Source organism: Maylandia zebra, linkage group LG15 (genome assembly GCF_041146795.1).
Source record: "Maylandia zebra isolate NMK-2024a linkage group LG15, Mzebra_GT3a, whole genome shotgun sequence".
NCBI lineage: Eukaryota > Metazoa > Chordata > Actinopteri > Cichliformes > Cichlidae > Maylandia > Maylandia zebra.
Window position 1 is genome coordinate 15,905,127 of NC_135181.1, and position 22,149 is coordinate 15,927,275.

Genomic DNA, 22,149 nt, shown 5'->3' on the forward strand with positions numbered 1-22,149 from the left:
TACAGTGTCGCCATATTGGTTTCACTTCATCTTCGACTGTTGCTTGATGAATGTTTTCTTTGCCAAATAGGTACGTTGTCTGCTGCTTTCCAGCGTAGTTTGCAGGTGCAGATACTAGGTGAAAGGATGCAGTCTGGTACACCCACTTCCACTCTGCATGGTACTTGACCAGGAGTCAGTCCACTGGAACCCAATCCATCATGTACGAGTGCTTTATTTGACCTTGTCAAGACTTAATTCATGCAATCTAAATAAAAAGCATAAGATTCTTATAAATGTCATTCAGATTATGTTCTGTGAGGATGTTTTTATCAAACAAAATGTCATAAGGCCAGGGTTCCTGTGTATTTATTGAATATATTACTGAAAAAGATTTGTTTTTTAAACCGATACTGAAACATGCAATAAACTGTCAAGATATTGTAGTTTAATAGACCTGAAAACAAAGAAATCTCAACCTGACTGTCAAACTTGTCATTGCCAAAGAAAACTAGCTGGTGCCACTGACTGAGAGCTAACGGATGACTTGTTTTTAAAAAGATTAACTTGCAAACAGATAGTGAGGGGACAATAGTGGAGTTTCTTTAAATCCAAATCGCCTGCTCCATATTGCTACTCTTGCTCCGTAATCCCTCCAAGTGAAACATAAAAATGTTGGATCAGGCCTTTTTACCCAAGAGGGATAAACACGGAGCCAGATTTCTAATTAGTGTGGGCGAAAATGGCTGCGCAGAGTCCAAATTTCCACTTTGTGTTGCTGCACTGAACTAGAAAAACCAGCCTGGCTCCTAACCTCATCACGTCTGAACACTTTTATTGGCGCTCCAGGGGCCTCATAATTACCTGGCTGACTCTAAAACAGTCCTCGGGGATCTGTTGGGGTCAGCTGGTGTTCCTCCGGTCCCTGTAGTTCCCACCCTCGAGGATCTGTGGCACAGCTGGTTTTCTGTGGCTCGGAGCAGGATGCATTTGCCTGGAAGGCTGCAGTCACTCTGCTAGGTGTAGAGTTGTGAAAAAGGAAAAAAAAAAAAAGTGCTCCTGGGTCTGATCCCCAGCTGTGGGCGACCTGCAGCGTTGTACCAGACTGATGACTGATGACAGCGTCAAACATACCATTGAAGGCCAGATGAATGGAAATAAAAGCTCTCAACGTTGTTAAAAAAAATATGACTCTTGTCCTTATTCAGGTGTCTGTTGGAAATCTGCTCCTTAGACTTGGATCAGGACATTTTGGGAAGTAATTATTTGCTCTTTAGTGGAGTTCTGTCAAGGGGGGGGAGGTGCTGCATATATTGGCAACCTACTACTTCCCAGAAATTTCCCATTTCTGACCACAATGCACTAATAGTTGGAGTTCCTACTTGGTAAACTTTGGTGGGGCTTCTCAGCTTTGACGTTAATATTTTCCATCATTCCCCGAAATGACAGCTTTTTTTCCAGGTAATAAAACTAACCACCTACCTTCAGGTGACCTTTTTAGCTCTTTGGTGTCTTCAGTTAAGTGAACAACACTTACCTGTTTAACTTCTTACTAATGCAAATATCTCATCGGCTCAAAATAGTCTCACTGTTTTTACGGTTTTCTTAACAAGTCAGAGTGCTCGGTCCTAAAAAGGCCTCCAACGTCACAACCTAACCTCAACCTAATAGAGCACTTTTGGAATGTGGTGGAACGAGAGATCCGCATCATGGATGTGCAGCTGCGTGACGCTATCATGTCAATATGGACCAAAAATATCTGAGGAATGTTTCCTGCACTTTGCTGAATCTACGCTATGAAGAACTGTGCCTAATAAAGTGTCCAGTGAGTCATTTTTCTCAGAAATAAAACACTGTTTGTTCCACTTTGTGCGCAGATCAAAAATTTGTAAATGACTTTTCCCCCCTTTGTGGTTTTTGTGAAAATTAAGGCAGAAACCTTAAGAGATGTGAAACATATATCATGTAGTTACCAGTTGTTCATAACCTGCTACACAAAAATTTGATTTGTCGAGCAGACCTTTATATCTTTAGTCACAGCCACTTCCAGGGCTGCCTGCTGTGTGTGTGTCACAAAACTAACTCAGTGGCCAGAGTTGGGAATGAGAGGCAGGTGTTTGAAGGAGGAGAGCATTACAGCACCATGTGCTGATCTGGAGTCTGGATCTAAGTAAATATTTTAACTATATTTTTACAATGTACTTTAGTAATATTTTTTTTAATGTAATTTTTATGCGAAATGCAGAATGATCCATCTATCCAGCCAGCCCATGAATATTTCATCCCACACTTCGAAAGCAGCTCATTTAAGCAGGAAAACCACAGACCTGGCAACCCTGGATGTTTTCCTCCATTTCCAGTCTTTAGTCTACATTAAGCTGGCTCGGACTGCACATTTGCCATTAAAGCTAACTCTCCAAGAATGCGAACAGGCCTGTTCCCCGATATTGTGTCAATGGTTATCAGTGCTGGCTAAACACAACCTGCACTTTAAAACTAAGTGCACACCAAACTAAAAATTTTCTGTTATTCCTGATTGTGAAAAAAATGATCATCTATTAGAAAATCTAGATAACATCTGTTTTTTATTAAAACCTGCAAAAACCTTTTGAAAACGTAGAAATTGAAATTGGCCCAACAGAAGCTCTAAAGGGACGAGGAGTGGTTGCAGTATTCATAAGTGAGAAGAAGGGTTCAAATCTGACATCACTGGGACAGAGAAAGAAGAATGCGCCCCACACCTCTCGGTTTCAACCAGCAGAAGCAGGGGAAAGGGTTTCATTCACTAATACAAGGGTGTGGCTGTGCAGTCTTCAGCATTCTTATCGGGGGATTTTCTGACTCATAGCTGCTCTTTCAGAGGAGTTTAAAATGGCCTTTGTTCCAGATGAACCCCTCGCCTGGATAATAAGATTTCTCAGTTCTGAACATTTTTTTCCCCGTTTTATTTTAGCCTTTATTTAATAATGAAAATGAGAAAATATGATCATCTCCTTCTTGTGATTTGTTTCGCCACTCAAACTCAAATTACAGCGTACACAGTCGAGGCAGAAACGGCCAGCTTTACTTGGCCTGTGCAGGCTTTTGCATATTCCTCCTCAGCGGGAAGCACCATGTTTCTACATGAATGAACATGGCTGAGTTGTTAGAAGGCTGAATAGTGAAACAGGCTCGATCTGCATTACACAGGAAAGGAAGCTGCTCTTTGATACCGGTGGCATGCAGAGCTGTGTCCAATTCTGTAAGAGACTCGGCAAGCACAAGAAAGAATTGCATTCCTCTCGTCTAAAGTGGCGTCAGATGCATAGTGCACTGAGTTATGCAAGACCACGAGATAAAAAAGAAAATCTGTCTTTGTTTAACGCACAGCCCACAGAAACGACCATAAAACTGGTAGACTAGGAAGAATAACCCAAGAACCTAAAAGGAAAAACCAATGAATGGATCTTGCATAATGTCATGTGCGTGTAAACAAACTGTATAAAGCATAGCTTGTAAGTATAGCTGCAGCATGTTATAGGCCCTTTGTAACAGTCTTCTTCATTCATTGTCTTTTGTCGGTGGCTACGACTGATTGAGTAATGTCTGGTATGCTGGTGGCAGCTGAAATCCAGAAAAGGAAAGAAGGAAGGAGCCTGCTAGTACTGGACCGAGCTCTTTGGTCCAAGATTCAGAGGCGGAAAAATGTCTGGAAGTGTCTTAACATGGTCCTGTAAACAAGGCGGAAGCAGGAGTCAGCCCATCTGTCTCAGAGAAAGGTGGCAGATTAAAGGGTATTCATGCAGTCTGGCAGTTAAGACGAGGAACCCATGCTCACCTCTCACACCTCTATGCAACACACACAACACACATCCCACAGGGAGTTTTCTTGCGCTCCGAAAATGTAGAGGGAATGCTCTTTCTGGAAGTTCGGTCTTGGAAAATCGTCCTCCTATGTGTCGGTGAGGGTGTGCCAGTGGCAGACCTGCTGTCCCTCAGCCTCCTTCATCTCTGTCCAGTGGGCCTGCTGCTCCTCGCTGGTGCTGTTGAGGCCCAGGGAGACCCAGCCCAGCCTCTCCCTGGGCCTCATGCTGCTCCGGCGGCAGAACACCGACACCACTAGTGACACCTCGGACAGCTGGAAGAGCGCCACCTGGAACACGAATGTCTCCTTGTAGATCGGATTGGGCTGGCCACGGCAAACGGCCGTCTTACACTTGGACATCTCCTTTCCCTTTGAGTCCAGCATGGTCAGCTTCACATAGGTGTCTGAAAGGAAGCATTGGAGGAGAGAAGTGAGACATTGCCATCAAGTGGTCGGACATGTGTACTACAGCAGGAGGTACGGAGTGTCTTTTAATAATAGCTCTCAACACCAAGAACGCTATAATTGCCTCACTCCTAAAACTCATGCTGCTGGTGGATTTTTTTTAAACTGTGGAACTCTTTGAAAACTGCAAATGAAGTCCCATTAATCTATTTCATATTTGCTGGCAGCAGATTTCTGAAATATTCTGCACATAAATTATAAATGATGCCAAAGGAAAGTGACCTTTAGAACATGCAAGCAAGTCAGTGCAGGGTAGAAAACTAAAAACTTTGTGGCTTGCGAAGGACTACTGACTGACATGACTGACATTTCTGGGAAGCTACTTTCTTGCCAAGATACTGATCTCTATCAGCTTAGTAAATATGGAGTTAGAGCCTGGAGAAAGTTGGATTATCTCAGAGTAACAACAGGAGAAAACAGCAAACCAGCCAAGGGCTGACCTAATTTAACTAATTCTGTAGAGTCAGTCTAATGCTCCTCTGACTGTGCCACTTCTCATGTTAGCAAGCTGTTCCCTCGATGCTTACATTTGGAAACAGCAAACTTGGTTTACTGAGGTTACTACTAAAAAAACAACTGTGTCTGTTAAACTAAAAACACATTAAACGTTAATAAAAAAAAAACCTAAATGAAATGCACTACATGGATCTGCACTATTAGCCAAAAGTTTCCTACCAATCAAATCTTTAATCCAACAAATGTTTTTGTAACTGACATTCGTTCACCACATTAATGCACAACTAGCTGAGCTCCCAGCTCTAGATTTATATATATAACATAAAGAAGTGAGAGCTGAATTCACCCTGTCTGACAAGAAAGCAAAATGCTGAAGTCTGGCCTCAGAGGACCAAACCTAAGAATGCTACAAACTGGTACCTACGGTGCGTAATGTAGTGCACAAAAGTCTTGATCTACCTCCCATTTCTTTATATTTTGCAAGAAAGAATGAATGAAATGTGCAAATAAATACATGGAAACATGCAGTAAATAAGGGAAATAAAACAAAGTTTGTAAAATTCTAACAAACTTGGTATGACCACCTTTGTTCTTCAGCGAAGTCTGAACTCTCATAGCCAAGCTTTCTTGTAATTTCTCCAAGTAGTCTTCTCCAGGCTTCTTAACAGACGTTTAAAGCTCTTCTTTGGATGTTGCCTGCCTTTTGTTCTGTTCTCTGTCAACATGATCCTACACTGCTTCAATAATGTTGAGGTCTGGACACTGGGGAGGCCATTCCCCATTAAATTAGACCTGCTTGCACTGATTTTCAGTTCGGTTCTTGCGTAATTTGGCATACCTCATCCTTTTCTCCTCGTTTCCCTTCCTTAAGAGTGGTTTCTTGACAGCAACATTTCCACTGAGACCACTTCTGCTGAGGCTTCAGTGAACAGTAGATGAATCAACTCAAGTTTCAGATGCATCTCCTGCAAACGCGGTGCTAGATTTTTTCTTAGTTTGCAAGGATGGGACTCATAGCATTCCTCTGAAAATGGTCAGGTACAAGGACTGGACTGAAAATGAGTGAAAAAGCCTCCAATGCCCAACAAAAAGCTCTGAAGGTCCTTCAGAACGCCTGGAGAACATTGCTCAAGATCACTTTTAAAAATTACAATACAGCCTGGCAATATAAAGAGAAAAATGTAAAGGAATGGGAGATGGGGCAATACTTTTACACAGTTCTACACATCTGTACAACCCTCACCAAATCTACAAACGTACAGAAAGCTTACATTTAGTTTACTTTTGTCTTACCTCTCATGATATAAAGCTGTCCCCCTACGATTTGTTTTACACAACAAAACAGACCATCTGTGGCAGACACACACCATAGCACACACACCATTGGAAAGAAGAAAGAGGGGAAGCAGTTTAAAGATTTCAATATACAGCAGAAGGTCAGCTTTCACGGGAAGCACGGCGAGCATGACAAGCAGCAGGTCCTTCAGCATTTTGGCTTTAATAGCTTAGGTTATTAAAAAGCTGGTGTTCGTGCCAGGAAACGTTCAAATGTAATGATCCTCTATTTGCTTCTGTTGCATGCTGTTGGAAGTCCTGCCCATCTGCTCGGCCCAAACAATAGCCTGACATATCAGCACCCATTGGGGGAAGAGAAGTTTAACTGAACAATTTACAGCGTCATTCCACACTTCAACCCACGCTGGCACAAAAGCCCAAAGTTAAATATATGTACTTACTGACGGGTTTATCAGATGCTGTCGTTTTGAAGTGATTTCCCTTGATTACCTCAGCTGAGAGCTGCCCTGTGGCAGAGTTGTAGATGAGACCCAGGAGGATCTCGGGTGTGGATGAGTCTTCAGTGGAGCGATAGGACAGAGCCCCCGCACTGCGAGACACGCTCACCACAGAGCCACAACCCTGGCGAGGCAAAACCCAGAGGCACTTTATTTGAGTCAATTACCACTTAATCATCAATTAAAACAATAAGAAGCCAATAATTCATTAATCAACCTAGGAGTTAGGAGGGGCAGTTTGAGAGTGTGACAAAGACAGATTTCTGAATCTGTAGAGAATGATGGTAGAAATGTAACTTTCAGTGGAAAAAAGCATCAAAACTTATTCACCAAAACTTTTAAATGTTTTTTAAACCAATTTAAATGGTGACACTATACATGCAGTTTTTATGTCCTAGATGCCCACAGTTGCTTCTTAATAACTGCTCAAATAAAAAATAAAATAACTGCTTCTACAAGGATGTGTAGATGAAGGAATGCTGAAGATACTGATAAATAAAGTAGAAATGGTGTACAGCTGATATTTGAGATGTAAAGTATATTTAAAAAGTGTTCTCACTGTAAGTTCAGAGCCAGGCTCCAGGGTGACAGGTAGAGCAATTTTGCCCTGCAGGTTGAGCTTCGTCAGGTAGAACACCTTCTCTCCCAGGACCTTCTCTTTTTTCATCCGTCTGATGCTGTACAGGCGGAAGCGAACAGCATAGTCTCCCAGGGCCTCCTGCTCCACCCTGGAAAACTTGAATGTTTCTGTGAAGATGGGACACGGGCCCTTCTGAACGCCGGTCTTAGCACGTTGCTTCTTGGTGGGCAGCAGGACCAAGTGGACCTGCCACGAGATGTTGCCGGTCTGTTTGAGAGCAGGAATGTCAGTTGCAGCTGTGACAGTGACGGCCAGCCACTGCTCACTGGAATCGTACTCAAAGGCGACATCCAGGGTGCCGTATTTGGCGAGGGGCTCTGGCTCGTAGGCAGTGGGAAGCGGAGGACCAGAACCATCCTGAATGTACAGAAAAGAAAAAACAATTTCCCCCTCCTTTATGAATTTTACTTTAATTTCTGGAATGTTATTAATTTTTCCCCATTCTGACATAGTATTAGAACACTCAAATAATTAAGTCAGTTCAGAGTGTATTTCCACATTTTTACAGAAAATACACAACAAAAAAATGAAACTGTTGTCAGCGAACGTATCACCCAGCCCTTCCTGTAAGTGTTGATGAAGTGTTGCTCCCAACTTTGATCATTCCATCAAACTACAGGGCATCCAAAACAAACTGCTTACACACAGAAAAGACAACAAACAGTAGGTCTGATCTCCCACCTCTGGCCCTAGAACAGCAGTGCTGTCACTGGGTATGTCCTCATCACAGGCTTTGTTGAGGTAACTCTCTGTGTCCTGGTCCCCGCTGGCCTCGCTGGAGCAGTGGGGGCTGTCACAGTGCTGTGTGGACAGCGCCCTCCTGACCCCTCGCTCTGAGCGGGATCGAGAACCCACGCAGGCCCCTGAGCCCTCGTCTTGGTACGGTGGAGGCTGAGGTTCACCGAGCGAGGAATCTTTCTTTATCCTCTGGATGCTGCTGGCTGCTCTCACGACAATGACAAAGAGGGATGCAGAAGGAGTGTTACTGGAGTCGTACTGTGCTCTGCATGGAAACTCACTAGGTATGCAACATACAGTCTAGCGACATACAGTGTCTCCTCAGTCTTTGCAAACCTATATTGTCATTTTAAATTCTTGTTAAATCTTGGAAAAACAATATTTCATGTAGTAATATAGTGGTGTCAACCATAAGGTCTGGGGGCCATAATCGGCCTAGCAAAGACTCTAGTCTGGCCCACTAGATGGAAAATTATAAGACGTGCAAATATATTTAGACTTTTATTGTATTTTCATACATTTTACACCTTTTCCTACTGATAAAGCCACCCCCACCCCCAACCACTGTGCTTTATACTACTACTCCTGTTTTTGTGCTATTTAATGTAGAAATGTGTTTTTGTTTTTAACAGTGAGTCCACTTTTTTTAAGGGAATAAATGGAAAACTAAGTTTTATAATTTTATAATTCCAGGGTAGTCTGGGAAATGAACTACCAGAACTTTTGTCATTTTATACATTTATCATGTAGTTTAACTGTTCAGGCCCACTTATGGCCAAAATATACAAAGAAAACATTCCCTGTAAGCCAAAAGAGAAAGTAAAGAAACACATTCTCACTCATTATGTGTTTATACAGCTCTCTGCACTGAATCATACTTGGCTCTCTTCCACAGCATGTCTTTTGTCCTGTTTTCCTCCTCCTACCCCAACCAGTCGCGGCAGACGGCCGCCCCTCCTTGACCCTGGTTCCGCTATAAGCTTCTTCCTGTTAAAAGGGAGTTTTTCCTTCCCACTGTCACCAAAGTGCTTGCTAACAGGGGGTCATATGATTGTTGGGTTTTTCTCTGTATGTACTATTTTACGGTATACCTTACAATATAAAACGCCTCAAGATGACTGTTGTTGTGGTTTGGTGCTGTATAAATAAAACTGAATTGGACTGAATTGTAAAGAAAGCTCTTAGAACATTAGTTAGTTATCCCAACTGGCAAAGACGCACAGTAAACAAGGTCAGACAACAATAAGGGAGAAACAAAATGACAAACAGAACAACGCTGTCATCCCTTATGTAGCAGGTTTATCGGATAAACTCAGGAAACTCTTCTCCAAGCACGACATCCCAATGCACTTCACACACAGCCATACACTCAGACAAAAACTGGTTCATCCCAAGGACAAAACTCCCAAACACGAACTGAACATCGTAGTGTATGCAGTGCAGTGAGGAGTGCTCAGACCTCTACATTGGAGAAACCAAAAAGCCACTTCATAAACACAACATAGAAGAGCCACCTCGACAGGACAAGACTGAGCCGTACATCTGGATCTAAAGGACCAAGGTCACTCTTTCGAGGATGTCAATGTCCACATTTTGGACAGAGAAGACAGATGGTTTGAAAGAGGATGAAATAAGCCATCTTTGAACAGAGGGTGTGGCTTACAACACCAACTGTCTGCCACCTAAAATGTAGTTTTGAGATCCCTTTCCAGGTGCCTTTAATTCCCATTAATACCTTGCAATGGTTTCACATGAAACCTCTGCTGATAATAACCCACACCCTTTTTCACACTTTGGCTCGTGTGATGAGGCACATGATCAATACTGGCTCCTTATTCATATTCATATTAAATCTATTCATTAAATATGCATCCTGTGATTTTTTTCCTCATCACAATATTTGACAAAAGCAGCTTTAATTAAAACATTTAAAAGATCATTTTACAACAATAAAGATCAACACCACATTATGTTTGTGCAGTAAAAAATGAAGATACAGCCAGTTAGGTTAGATTGGCCTGGCATCTGAAACCTGGCAGGTGAACACAACACAATCAAAACATATCACTGCATAAAGATAGAAATAGTGGCTTTTAGAGATTGTAGCATGAGAATATTTGTTACTTCTGGATCAATCTGGGTGAGTTTTTCCCCATTAGTCCTGAGGGTAGTGTCATTATTGAATTATAACCAGATTCATGTATTTGGGTGTTAGACTGCTATCAATTTTCTATTCCAAGTCTGGGAAAGAAACCAAATAAATTTTACTTCCTTCTAGTAACAGACATTTAGCACTAACCCAAGATGTTTAGAGAAAAGGACACTCGCCAGAAACTCTCCATATGATCCACCAAAGAGACATTGGGGCTCAATGAAACGAAACCCAAAATATGTAGCTATTTCTATTAATTAAAAAAAAAAAACAGAATAGACACTACAATTACAGATAAATAAACACAAAAAGATGTTATGCATTTGATGTTCCGAGTTTAGTATTTATGCAATCTTAGATGATTCTTGTATGCATTGTGTTTTATGATTCTTATCATATTGTATCTGATTTTGTGGGGTTTTATGTTCAGCGATGTACCGTGTACGTACTTTTCCACTGCATGTGCTCTCACCCTGTTCACTGGAGGCCTCGCTGCTGTATCCTCCGTGCTCAGATGACTGTTTGCGTGTGCTGCTCCATGCAGAGGTTGTGTTCTGCTGGGCCTCGCCCTCTGGAATTCTGTCCTCCTCACTGTCTGATAAAACTCCCTCTGCACGTCACACATGGGCATTAATTCTAGTAAACCACAGATTATAACGTGTGCAATATTTAACGAAGTAAGAAACTCAACCAGTTAAACATGCAGCTGCTGAAACTGGCACACAACAGGTCAAAATTGTGAATTTTAGTGCAAGAACTTGAAAACATGAGCAGAAGAGAAGATCCAAAGGGCAGTGAGGAGAGAGAAGCAGCACACTCTCTAACCTTGGTTTCCTTTCTTTTTCCCCTTTTTGCTCTTCTTGCCTTTGTCCCTCTTTTTTTCCACATCCGAAGCCTGTTCAGTTTTTTTCGAACCCTCTTTTGCGACTTTCCCCTTTTTCTTATCCGACGTTTTCACTCTGGAAGACGATCTATAAAGCTCAGATTCTTCCTCATCGTCTCCCTCTCGCTCAGTGCCATCCTCTACCTTCTCTCCCTCCTCCTCATGATCTTTTTGCTCTTCCTGCTTTGACACCCTGCTTTCACTCTCACAACCAGATGAATGAGGAGTTTTATCATTGTCACCACTTTTTTGCTGAACAGCTGATTGGTCATTTGACTTCTTTTCTGTGTTTTCTAAATCATCAGCCTTCTCCTCTTGAGAGTCTTCTTCATTTCTCGGAGACTTGGCTTCTTTCTCCAGCTGCTTCTGTCTCCTTTCTCTTCTCCTCTGTTCTCTCCTCTCCTGTAGGTCCTTCTCCTCTTTCTTCCTCCTCTCTTCCTCTGCTAACTCGGCTTCTGTCTTTTTAACTCGCCAACATCCGTCCCTCCATTCCCACTCCAGCTGGCTCTGAGTGTTCTCTGCCTCGGTTGTATCACTAGTTTGGCTGTTCTTTGAGCCTGTGTTCCCCCCCTCTGAGTCTCTGGGCATTTGCCACATGCTTTTACTCCCGGACTTGCCTTCTTGCAGGGTGGAATTCTGACCCGATTCCTGGCTTCCGTTTTCTCCATCTTCCTTTTCCTGCACCTTGTCGATGATAGTAGTGACCTGTTCGGTCAGCTGGTCACTGACAGCATAGGTGACATCGCTGACGGCATTGGCGAGATCGTCCACACGACTGGTGACTGAGTCCAAGATGGAGGAAATGTTGACAGATGGGAGGTTCTGCTGGAAACTCTTGAAGAAGGCCATCTCTCAGCCGGGGTTCCTCCTGTCACCGTGCTGATCACTAGATTAGCTCATCAGAGGCACTGACACAACATGTGTTTGTTAGCATGGTGTGCTGGCAGTGTTACAGTGAGTGCTGACATGTACATACGCACCAATATGGTGGTAATAAGAATTATACTCGTTACAGGTCTCATGCTTAGACATTATCGGTCAGTGTCACGGATGTAGAGTAAGCCTAGTCATAGACTAAAAGAAAAATACAATTAAGACCACAAAAATAGCTTTCAGTTCAAAACTTAGACAAGACTATGTGTGTCACAGCAAAAGCAATAAAATGTGTATTATTCTGCCTTCAAAATAAGAAAATACAAAAACTGCAGTGTTACACATTTAATGGTTTAAGCCAACTGTGCTAACTCTTACTTCCTCTACTCTGACACTGTGCTGGTTTTGTCTTGGTGCTTTTTGCAAACAGCACACATTATGACTCGTTTGCAAACCGAACATTCAATAATCATAACAGCCTGAATCCACGGTGGATGAACTGTGGTAATTGTTGGGTCAAGCTTTTTGGCATCAGCGCTAATACATGCAACCAATTCTACACTGAACAACACATCACCACAATTCACCATCAGCCTTTTATGGCTGAGGGATAACAAGAGTTGGATGCACAAGTTTGAATTTAGTTTGGATTTTCCCTATTCAACCCAGGTTCAAAAAATATACATGCAGGCTAAAATGTGCTTACTTAAGCCTTCTAATAAGTGGTGCTTAAGGTTCTACAATGTCTTAACTTGACAAGGCCAAGGCCTAATTACTTCTCCTTAGTGATCATGATTGACTACAGAAAAATCATTTATTTGACAGAACTCAATGGACTGACCAATACTGAGAACAACAGGAAAGTCCAAGGAACCTTGGTGAAGACCTAAGAAGGACATAAGTAGACTTAGACAAGTTGAGAAGGTTTTAATTCTTAATCAGAGAGCAAATTCTGTACAAGTGTACAAATTAAGAAACAAAACAGTAAGCCGAGGTAATAGAATGACATCGTTTTGACTTGGAGAAATGTTGTCTCAGTTCATATGCCGTTGTATTTTTTTTAACAGAACACAGCTAAGAGGATGCAAAGCTGCCATTAATATCATAATGCAGCAGGTACAATGTTCAGTTTAAGCATGGCTCATAAAGATGTGGACGCGCTGTCATTACAGTGATGCCCACACGATAAAGCCGAGAGCAATCCAAACGTCTGCATAAATTTCTACAGATTTAATAGCGTAATAAATCTTTGAGTGTGTTCAGTACCTGGCTGGTTGTTCTTATAGTCACTGAGATGTGACAGATTGTCAGGACTCTCCATTGACAATTTGTTGTTGAGGTAAAGAAAAAACAGAGCCATCAATGCCATGAAAGCTGCAATGGAAGACAGGACACCCAGGAGCTCGGGAGAGACTGAGGAGAAGAAGAAGAAGAGGAGGAGCCATGAGGAACAAGCAAAGCAAGAACTGACAGAAAAAAAGAAATCCAAATGTTAGACTTAAACAGAAGTAATACCAAACCAAGGTATTTGATTAAGTAAGAAAAAAAGAGCCCCATGTTTTTCTAATAAAAATACACAAGGTGGTTACAAGCTAAAAAAAAAAAAAAAAAGTCTTTTGATCAGGACTCCTGAAAAGCCGCAAACAACCCCAGTCAAATAATTTGTTTTGTGATAATATCTTAAAGTTGCAATAAAACTCCTGCCATTTTGGCTTGTCAGAGGAGAGTTAGATATTTTTCATTTTAACAGATCCACTTCAAAGGCACACGAGATAAAATCTACAGCACTGTATGTAGGCCAACCATACTTCATGTAACCATGCAGCCCTGTGCTATTTTTATAAGAGCCTCAAAGGGACTGTATCTAACTGAAACCTAGACTCAGCAAACCCAGGGAAAAAAACAGACCGGACCTTGGTTTAATAGGCTACAACACAGACACAGCACAGTGTAATAGCCAGGAAACGGGGAAGAGAAGGTGGACAGTGAAGCATGAACTGCATTTCTAAAGATCACTTGAAAGGGCAAATTGCTAAATAAGAGACACTGAAACTGAGCGAGTTATAGGCACATATTACTGCCTTAACAAAATTTAATCCCAATAAAAAACTATGGGCATATTCATGAATTAATCCCTCTGCATTTCCATTTTTAAGGATTAGGTTGTTTTATACCCCTAATCCAAATTGTCCAATCACGGCTCATCGATTGTAACTAAGCAAAATACCAGAGCAATAGTATAAAAGAGTTTCGAGGGTTATGTTGAGTTGTTGTGTTATAATGTAACATAGCAGAATTAGATCGCACGTATCTCACAGCAGCAAACAACCAACTTTACACTGCAGTTACTCATTTAAATACTGTCTAAAAACGGCCACAGGCAGCTTTAAGATGCTGCTTCACGTCCCTTTAAGGTGAAATCTTACACTGCTTACTGAAACCTCATTCACAATATTGCCGTGTTGTTCCATTTTCATTTGTGACACATTATATTTGGTGGTATGAGTTTGGTGAAATTGAAGATGACTGTTTGTTTCAACATTAAAACAAAACAAAGACATAAACCTGAGGTATATTTGGGACAACTTGACGGAGCTTGACAGTTGTTACACGTCTGCATTGCAGCAGGTAGTCACATCCTGAGGACCAATCACCCGTCATTGATCAAATTGGTGTAAAAATCTGGTCTCAGATGAGAAAACGAGAGAGGAAAAACAGAGGTATACTTTTGCAAACCTTGTTACTGAACTTATTATGGACCGACTTGTCTCACCATGGCAACAGGCAGAGATGACTATAGCCTGACAACTAGCTGCTGCCTGCTGCAGACTGCCAAAATGGTGAATGCTAAATTCCCAAGAACGGCAAAAGAAGTAGGAGGGAGATAAGAGAGCAATGTGACAACAGAGGCTTACCTCCTCTAAATGAATATCCTCTTTAAAGCCAGCTGTTCCCAAAAAGCACTGCTTCTTAAAGCACTGATAGTAAATGATCTAAGAAGAGGGAGGGAAATAACAAAGTTGTCCAGCTCAAAAGTAATCCTACATGTAACAAATCCCTGACACTTAGTCTGGTCCAGCACTCGCCAGGCTTACGTATCAACTCTCACTCCCGACAGCAGTGTTGATTGAGGCAGAATGACCTCTGAGGCTACGAGAGCAGCAGCCATCTGTCGAAAACGAACAGCTTATGGTCCTGAGCTGCGGCAAGCGATGACACTTCATACATGGCCATATTCTGTAAATGTCAACAGCAGCTGAATAATTCAGACACCTGGGGTAGGTAACCTGAGCCCCCCCCCCCCCAAACGATATACACTGGAAAGTGGAGCGGAGCAGCAAACAGGCCTTTGAAACAGTTCGCCCTCCTGTTTTTACATAATACCTAGGAAAGTGTGATATCTCTCTTAAGAGCAGAGCAGATTAAGGTGGATTTTTTAAAAACTCCGCTCTTTCATCTCATTTTATCCTCCCTGAGTGTGTGTGCATGTGCAATCTGTGTGTGCAAACTGAATAAACAAGATAAAAATAACAGAATAAATCTGTTTCTCACAGCATGTGAACTCAGGCTGAACTCCGGATTCTGAAATGAGCCTCAGGATTCAATCTACCTTTTTTCCCCAGGTAATGACTCCAGCAAGCTAACAAACAAACATGAAAGCACAGCCACCGAAGCATTCATTGAGAAAATAAATAACAGCCTGAGAGAAATGTGAGCTAGTTTGAATGAAGTGTCTGTGTCAAATAAAACAAGGGAAGCAAATTACTCTTTCATGTTCCTAATCTGCTAAGACACAGAATGACTAAAATTTCGACATTGCGAGTGCTTGATTAATTTACTTTGTTTAAAGCTTTAAAACTCAGTGGCGTTTCTGGGACATGCTCGTTATGCAATCTGGAATTGTTGCTTACACATGGACCTCTGATACGAAACAAAACCTCCACTCTGAATAAATCATGAACACACAGCTGCCTTCTTTTGCTGAAGTGAACCTAAACTTGATACGCTGTGCATAATTCACACATGAACCGTGTGCTTACTGAGAAAGCTATAGAAAAGCATTCTATACATCATATTTCAGTAAAAATTCACAAGCAAAAGAGAGTGCCTGGGGGTGGGGGGATGAGCCAGTCTTCTCCAGTCATGCAACAGAAAGGCTTAAAAATGCACGCACAAAGGCCTGCTTAAGAAATGGCATTATATCAAAATTTTATAATCTGCTTACATCAGAAAACTCACAAAATAAAGCTGAAACAAAGATCTGGAAACTTAAATCTTAGCAGAGGATTGAAAATCAGCTTGTGCTGTAATGCATAACAGATGGTGAATACACGTGTCAGATTAACTCGTAACTGGTTAATGCGCACATATGTAGCACCTGCCAAGTGGTAAATTGGTAAGATAAAAAATATATGCACTAAATTCACAGCCACTAAAGGAATACTTATATTCCCTGTATTTGTTTTAATTGCTGTTATGTTTGCCCTTTTCGTTCATTTCTTCTTGATCTTTTTGCCAGGAGGGATAAAGAGTTCACACATCTACATGTCAAATGATTATTTTATACCTGATGAGGGTAAAGCTTTTACATCTTGAAACAGGACTGGGTAATTAATTTTTCCCCAAGGGTCCATATTAGAAATTGGGGTCGCTGTAGATGGCCTCTACCTATAGCTCAACTCACTTTTGCTCATTTTATAAGCTTATTGGTCCGTCCCTCCACAACAGTCCTAATTTCCCATGTGGCCCCTTGGTAAATATTAATTACTAATCCCTCGTCTACTGTGCAAACAACAATAAAACTAACAAAAACAAAACACTGTCATAGCTTCCATGTTGGAAAAATGAAGCCAATGCATAAGTGCCTTAAAGCTGAATCGTGGTATTGCCTACTCATTCAATGACTAACAACTTGCCAATCGCAAATCATTAGCAAGTTAGCAAGTGGTTCTCAGTCAGACCCATCTTTTCAAATCACATCCGTTTTCTGCAACCAAGATGGTGACAGTGAAAAGGTTTCAAAATGGAACTTCAAAAACCAATGAAATTTTCACAGCAACCACTAGGGCTGTTTGATATAACGATATATACCGGATGACGATATAAAAACGTCTATCGTTTAATTTTACGCTATCGTTTGTTTCGTGGTGTCGCAAAATAAACTGTTTAGGGCAATATTTTTTCATCGTTTTGATGGTCACTGTAGTGGCTATATTAATTTCTTAAAGTTCTCTCTTTCTCTTATATTTAATATAACCACACCACGGATGGAAAAGCGCATGTATTTATACGACAACGACGGTAAAACCATTGCGTCACGTGTCCTCTTGTTTATGTTCCACATAAACCTTTCACAATAAAGCTCAAGATCCTGTTGAGACTTTTCAAAATAAACTGAATCGCGTGAAAGAGCAGATTATTTACGGATGAGAAGCAAAACAAGAGCCGCCAGGTGCTAAAAAATAAACCTTAGACTCAAACGTTAGAACAGGCTTTTCCCCGCAGCACGCTGTGTAATAAATACTCGCAAAGAAAACGGCGGCCGTTAAAACTTATGTCTAAAAATGTATCGTTTCATGCATCGGCACCCTTGACTCCAGGTACATGACGCCCAGCTGGAAACAGTCCACGCAAGTCGAGCTGCCCGAGATTCACAGAATTTACAAAAAAAAAAGTAAATTTTTTGTGATTTATATCGATAGATGTCTTATATCGGGATATGAGATTTTGGTCATATCGCACAGCCCTAGCAGCCACAGCCATCTTTAATACTGTCTATGGTTACAACATGAAAACGGAGCATCACAAAATCTTAGAGACAATCCTACTGCGTGCCAACCGCTTGCCTCATTATCAGAATTTAATACAGAGGTGAATTCTACAACTTCTTATTTCAGTTTCTGGATTTGCAGTTATTCATCAGGGCTGATGTCTGTGACATTCAGCATTCAGGAACTCCTTTTTTTGAAGGGAACCCTGTCGGGAGGGCTGATAGACAGGAACAGCTACACTCCTGTGTGGAAAGATCATCCCTGACCTGACCGTTATTCACTGCATCATTCAGAAGTCCATAATCAGTCCAAGATGCTGTAGAACACTTTACCTAGCTGAGTCATTTTCAAATATTTCTTGATATTTAAACTCCAAAGCCTGCTGTTGATCTTAATGTTGATCTAAAACATGATGCCGCCCTTCCTGTCTGGAGATGCAGATGTGGGAAAGAGACCAATGCACCGCAGATGACACTACACAAGAAATCAGAATCATCAGTACATCATCCAAGCAGGATGTTTAAACAGGAATTTACTGCAATAGGATATTTATTATTTCTCTGAACTAACTGCATTTTGTGCTGTTGCATTTTCACATTATTACATATTAAATATTAAATGGCACAGCTAGTCAAAGTGGAAGAAGTGGAAGTGGGATTTAATTATGTCATGTTAAACCCATTTGTATTCTTTAAGTTTTATTGTCTAAAAAAGGAAATCATAAGACTTTTAATATTATGAATATTAAATTAATTAAATATAAATGCAATATTATTGTAAATACCCTGATTAATTTCTTTTCTTGTTGTTTAACAAAATATACTCTTGAAAATGCACACACGCACGGTTTTAAATGTGTGGTTGCAATGTGGTCTTACCTCGTCTGGCACAGATGAGCTCATGAACACCACAGTTCCTCCCCCCTCCTGTGAGAAAGACGATGTAAAGCTGGGAGTCAGAGTTTTAAATATGACTTTATGCAATGTAGAAACATATGGTCTGTCCTCAGGTTAAATGAGACAGATGAACATGTCAGCAAACATAAAACCAATAGGCTTGAATGACCTTGTTTGCTTTTCGTGGTCTCTGTTTCTCTGTCTTTAATATATTGATGGGTATATTAGCCTATAGAGCAGTGTAGGCTATCATTAATCATCTCTATACCAGTAATAACCACGGGCCACTACAAAGGAACACTTTTAAAAATGCACTCTGCCACAGCTACTCTGAGGCTCAATGATGTCAAGAAGTCATGCATATTAAAGGCAGTAATTATAGCTCCATGCATTTTTTATAAGGCAACTAATAACTCATTGCTGTGATGACTGGCATGGATTCTACAAAGTAATTTCCTGTTTTATTTTGTAATTCCACTTAGCTATGATGCCTTGTCAGTTTTACTCTGTGTCTCTGTTTGTTTTCCGGATATTTTTTTTAATAACGCCTCTTTTTAATTAGCTGTCATTGTCCCTTGTTTATGCATCTCCTGTAAAGCTCTTGCCACTGGCCTTCAGTTCCCAGTCGAGCATTTTTTATTATTGCTTCTCCGTATCCTTTCCTGTAAGTTTTGCGCACAGGGTGGGTTTTGTATTCTAGTTTGATTTTTCTGGAGACATTTACTGCACTGTTTGCTTTGAACTGCCTTCCTGTGTAATCCCTTATTACTCGCCTAGTCACCAAAAAAAAAAAAAAAACAATTAAAAAGGTAGGGTTCATTGATAGGCGCATTTTAGCCTTATGCTAAACAAGAAAATAGAATATTTCATCTTTCAAATAAATGCTCTTACATCTATTTTAGCCTTGTAGTTCTGTGGTTGTAAGGCTTTCCTTTTCGGTATGTTAAATAGAGGAAAAAGTCCATGTACAGTGACAGATGTGAACCCAACCCTTCAACAAGTCACTAAAAGTTCCTCTGTCAAATTGCTATATTTGGGTCGGCTCCTACAACTATAAGCAACAGCGTAGAAATTTAAAAAATAAAATTACATGAACTATTTCCTCGACAGATGCAAAAGCCCAGGCATGAGTTGCTTTGCTGGAAAATTATCAACATGATTTTGTAACGCAATGCAATGCAATGCAATACGCTGCTCTGTTTGGGTTATGGAGAAATAAGTTTTAGGATTTAGTATTTTCACTGGAATACAATTTCATAATGTGTCAACTGGTTGTTTTACATAATCGCTATGAGGCTTAAGTTAACAGTGCTTCCTCTCCTTCACATCCCCAAGTTTTTACAGTGACACATAATCTCTCTTTGGCTGAACAGTTCAGTATTGAGGCTCCAGTATCACCATTAATTAAGGTGTCTCTACTTAAGAGTTTGGCAAGGTCACGTCTTGGCTCTGAATTTAGGTTTATTATTAAATTAAAAATAGCGGCAATGTGTTTTATACATTCTGAAATTTGTTGCTGAGTTGTCTCAAACCAAGAAACAAAATTTTAGTGCATTAAGAATCCCTTCATAACGTTAAAAAAGGTGTATTAGTTTCTTCACATCCAGGACTGCACAAGATAGTAGAAGTGGCATGAGGTCTTGACTTTAGTGCCAGAGCAAAGAGAAAACTGTGACTGAGGTAGCAGACAGACCTTGAGCGACTCAATTCATTCTATTAATTCATTAGCAGAAATTCTCTGTTGTCTATTCTCACCAAACTTTAGTAATTCTTAGTGTACAACAAGTACTTGCCTTAAAAGCTCAAAAAGAGATGGATTTTTACAATAATAGAAGTAAATGTTGTCACTGTCTGTCTGTGTACAGTTGTGACTCATATTCTGCTTTCACTGAGCCAGACTTTAGGTTATATTTCTCCATATTTTCTGAAGGTCCTACAGAGACTTTCTATGGAAACTGCCTGTTTTTCCACTCATTTTTAGTCCAGTTCTCATATCTGACCATTTCCAGAGAATTGCTTTTTTTGTTAAGCCACTTAACACCGACCTATTAGTTAATATAACAATGCCTCCACATCAGTGCTGATACAGAAGGAGAAGAAGTCAAAACAGTAGGCAAAGAAATTGTTTTTTTCCACAGTATTTCAAACTGTTTCAACAGGTCCTGTGTATAATCTGCGAATCTCTGAACTTCTGTTCGCCAGCCACTGCATAGTAGGTGTGGTGAAGCCCTTACATTTCAACACTGGACCTCTCCACACCCTCATCCAATGATGTTCTAACATCAAGGTTTAAGACCAGCTTCTGGACCAGTGATTCCCAAAATGTGCCCCGGGAAGGTACTGCAGGTGGGCCGTGGTAATAACAGAACTTCAGTTTGAAATTACTCACAAGTATGTACAGTTACAAATTTATATAAATGTATTTATTCATATGAAAAGTATTAAAACTGGTAATATTTATAGACAACAGCATTTTGAATAAAATTTTCAAGGAAACATATCACCCTCTCTTATATTTGAATGGAGTAACGGTTTAAGATTCGTTGAGCCCCACAGATTTGCTGGTTTTTAAGTGGGCCGCAGCACTCTTGACTTTAGGAATGGCTATTCTAGACCAGTGGCATTACTGGAAAGGTCCCCAGGATGGGAATTTGGGGCAAGTGCCACCCATTGCTACCCTTCTGTACACGCCCCTGCTCAGTGACGCCAAGCTGCTGCAAATTTCATTAAAAATTTGCAATAAAACATCTAATTTAAAAAAATTACACTAAAATTCTTCTGGAGCTGTCTATCTTTAATTAAACCACACCACCTCTCTCAAGTGACACTGCGCAGGAACAAGCGCCCGTGAAACAATAAGACCCGTATCCGTGACAGCACGGGACAAGGCACGAGCCTACTTTTTGTCGCTGCCTGGTGATGTGTCCCGGTCACTCTCACTAAAGCCTGTAGGAGACACTTTTCCCTCAGCATGAAGGCTGTTAGATCCGCTGCACATGTTAGCTATGAAGGTATCTACAGCACGTGCAGCCATCAAATAAAGTTTGACAGCAGCGGAGTGTTCTTCAAATATTACAACCCTATTCTTCCGCCAAGTTATATAGTTCTTTAACGGAAGAAAAACAAAAAGTCATGTGACGCTAAGCAGCGGCATGCTAAGACTTTGTGTTAAAATATTCAAATTAATCGCTACGTGCTCACAGGTGTCCCATAACTGACGCTTTTTCTGCCGTCTAAAAACATCCCTAGTTTAAAATCAAAGCACCGGGACTGCCTGCTTGTCTCGGTTTACTCGCGAATCACTTCACGTGCACATCCCGAGAAGATAATGAGACCTCAGCGGTCCTGCATCAGTGCGGGTGTCCGCACTTCAGCATCAGCCCCGCGCCCCCGGAGCACTGCGGTATACTCGCCGCGTGAGTTACAGAGAAACTGGACCAGAAATTACACACTCGGTGAATACCGCGTGAGATTATGGAAAGACGTCCTCCTTCAGCCCCGTGCAAAGTTTCCCACGAGTCCCGCAGGACACCTGAGAGCGAGTACCTACCGTCAATCGCCATGATGCTCCGTCCCGGACTCTACCAACTGTAGGGGGGTGTGGGGGTGTGATGGAGGCGGCCGGTCATTCATTTGTGTGTGTGTGTGTGTGTGTGTGT

At 41.2% G+C, this 22,149-nt stretch overlaps 1 protein-coding gene across 8 annotated transcripts; it reads right to left on the reverse strand.

The window, feature by feature from the left end:
• Positions 1-1,259: 1,259 nt before the first annotated feature.
• On the reverse strand, positions 1,260-22,149 carry syt14b (synaptotagmin XIVb). 8 transcript variants are annotated; one of them, XM_076873997.1, is made up of 10 exons: positions 22,041-22,138; positions 18,473-18,520; positions 17,927-18,068; positions 13,090-13,236; positions 10,540-10,677; positions 7,859-8,118; positions 7,097-7,534; positions 6,481-6,661; positions 6,038-6,094; positions 1,260-4,227 (listed from the first exon to the last, which is right to left on the reverse strand). In XM_076873997.1, exons 3-10 carry the CDS (start codon positions 17,937-17,939, stop codon positions 3,911-3,913), a joined length of 1,551 nt encoding a protein of 516 aa, XP_076730112.1. In that variant the 5' UTR covers positions 17,940-18,068; positions 18,473-18,520; positions 22,041-22,138; the 3' UTR covers positions 1,260-3,910. The 8 variants fall into 8 exon arrangements, 5 of the variants coding, with proteins under 5 accessions (XP_076730112.1, XP_004550528.1, XP_012774411.2 ...); XR_001167542.3 differs by lacking the exons at positions 17,927-18,068; positions 18,473-18,520; positions 22,041-22,138 and adding an exon at positions 10,893-11,858 and having other exon boundaries at positions 1,260-3,689; positions 3,797-4,227; positions 13,090-13,168; XM_004550471.3 differs by lacking the exon at positions 17,927-18,068 and having other exon boundaries at positions 22,041-22,137.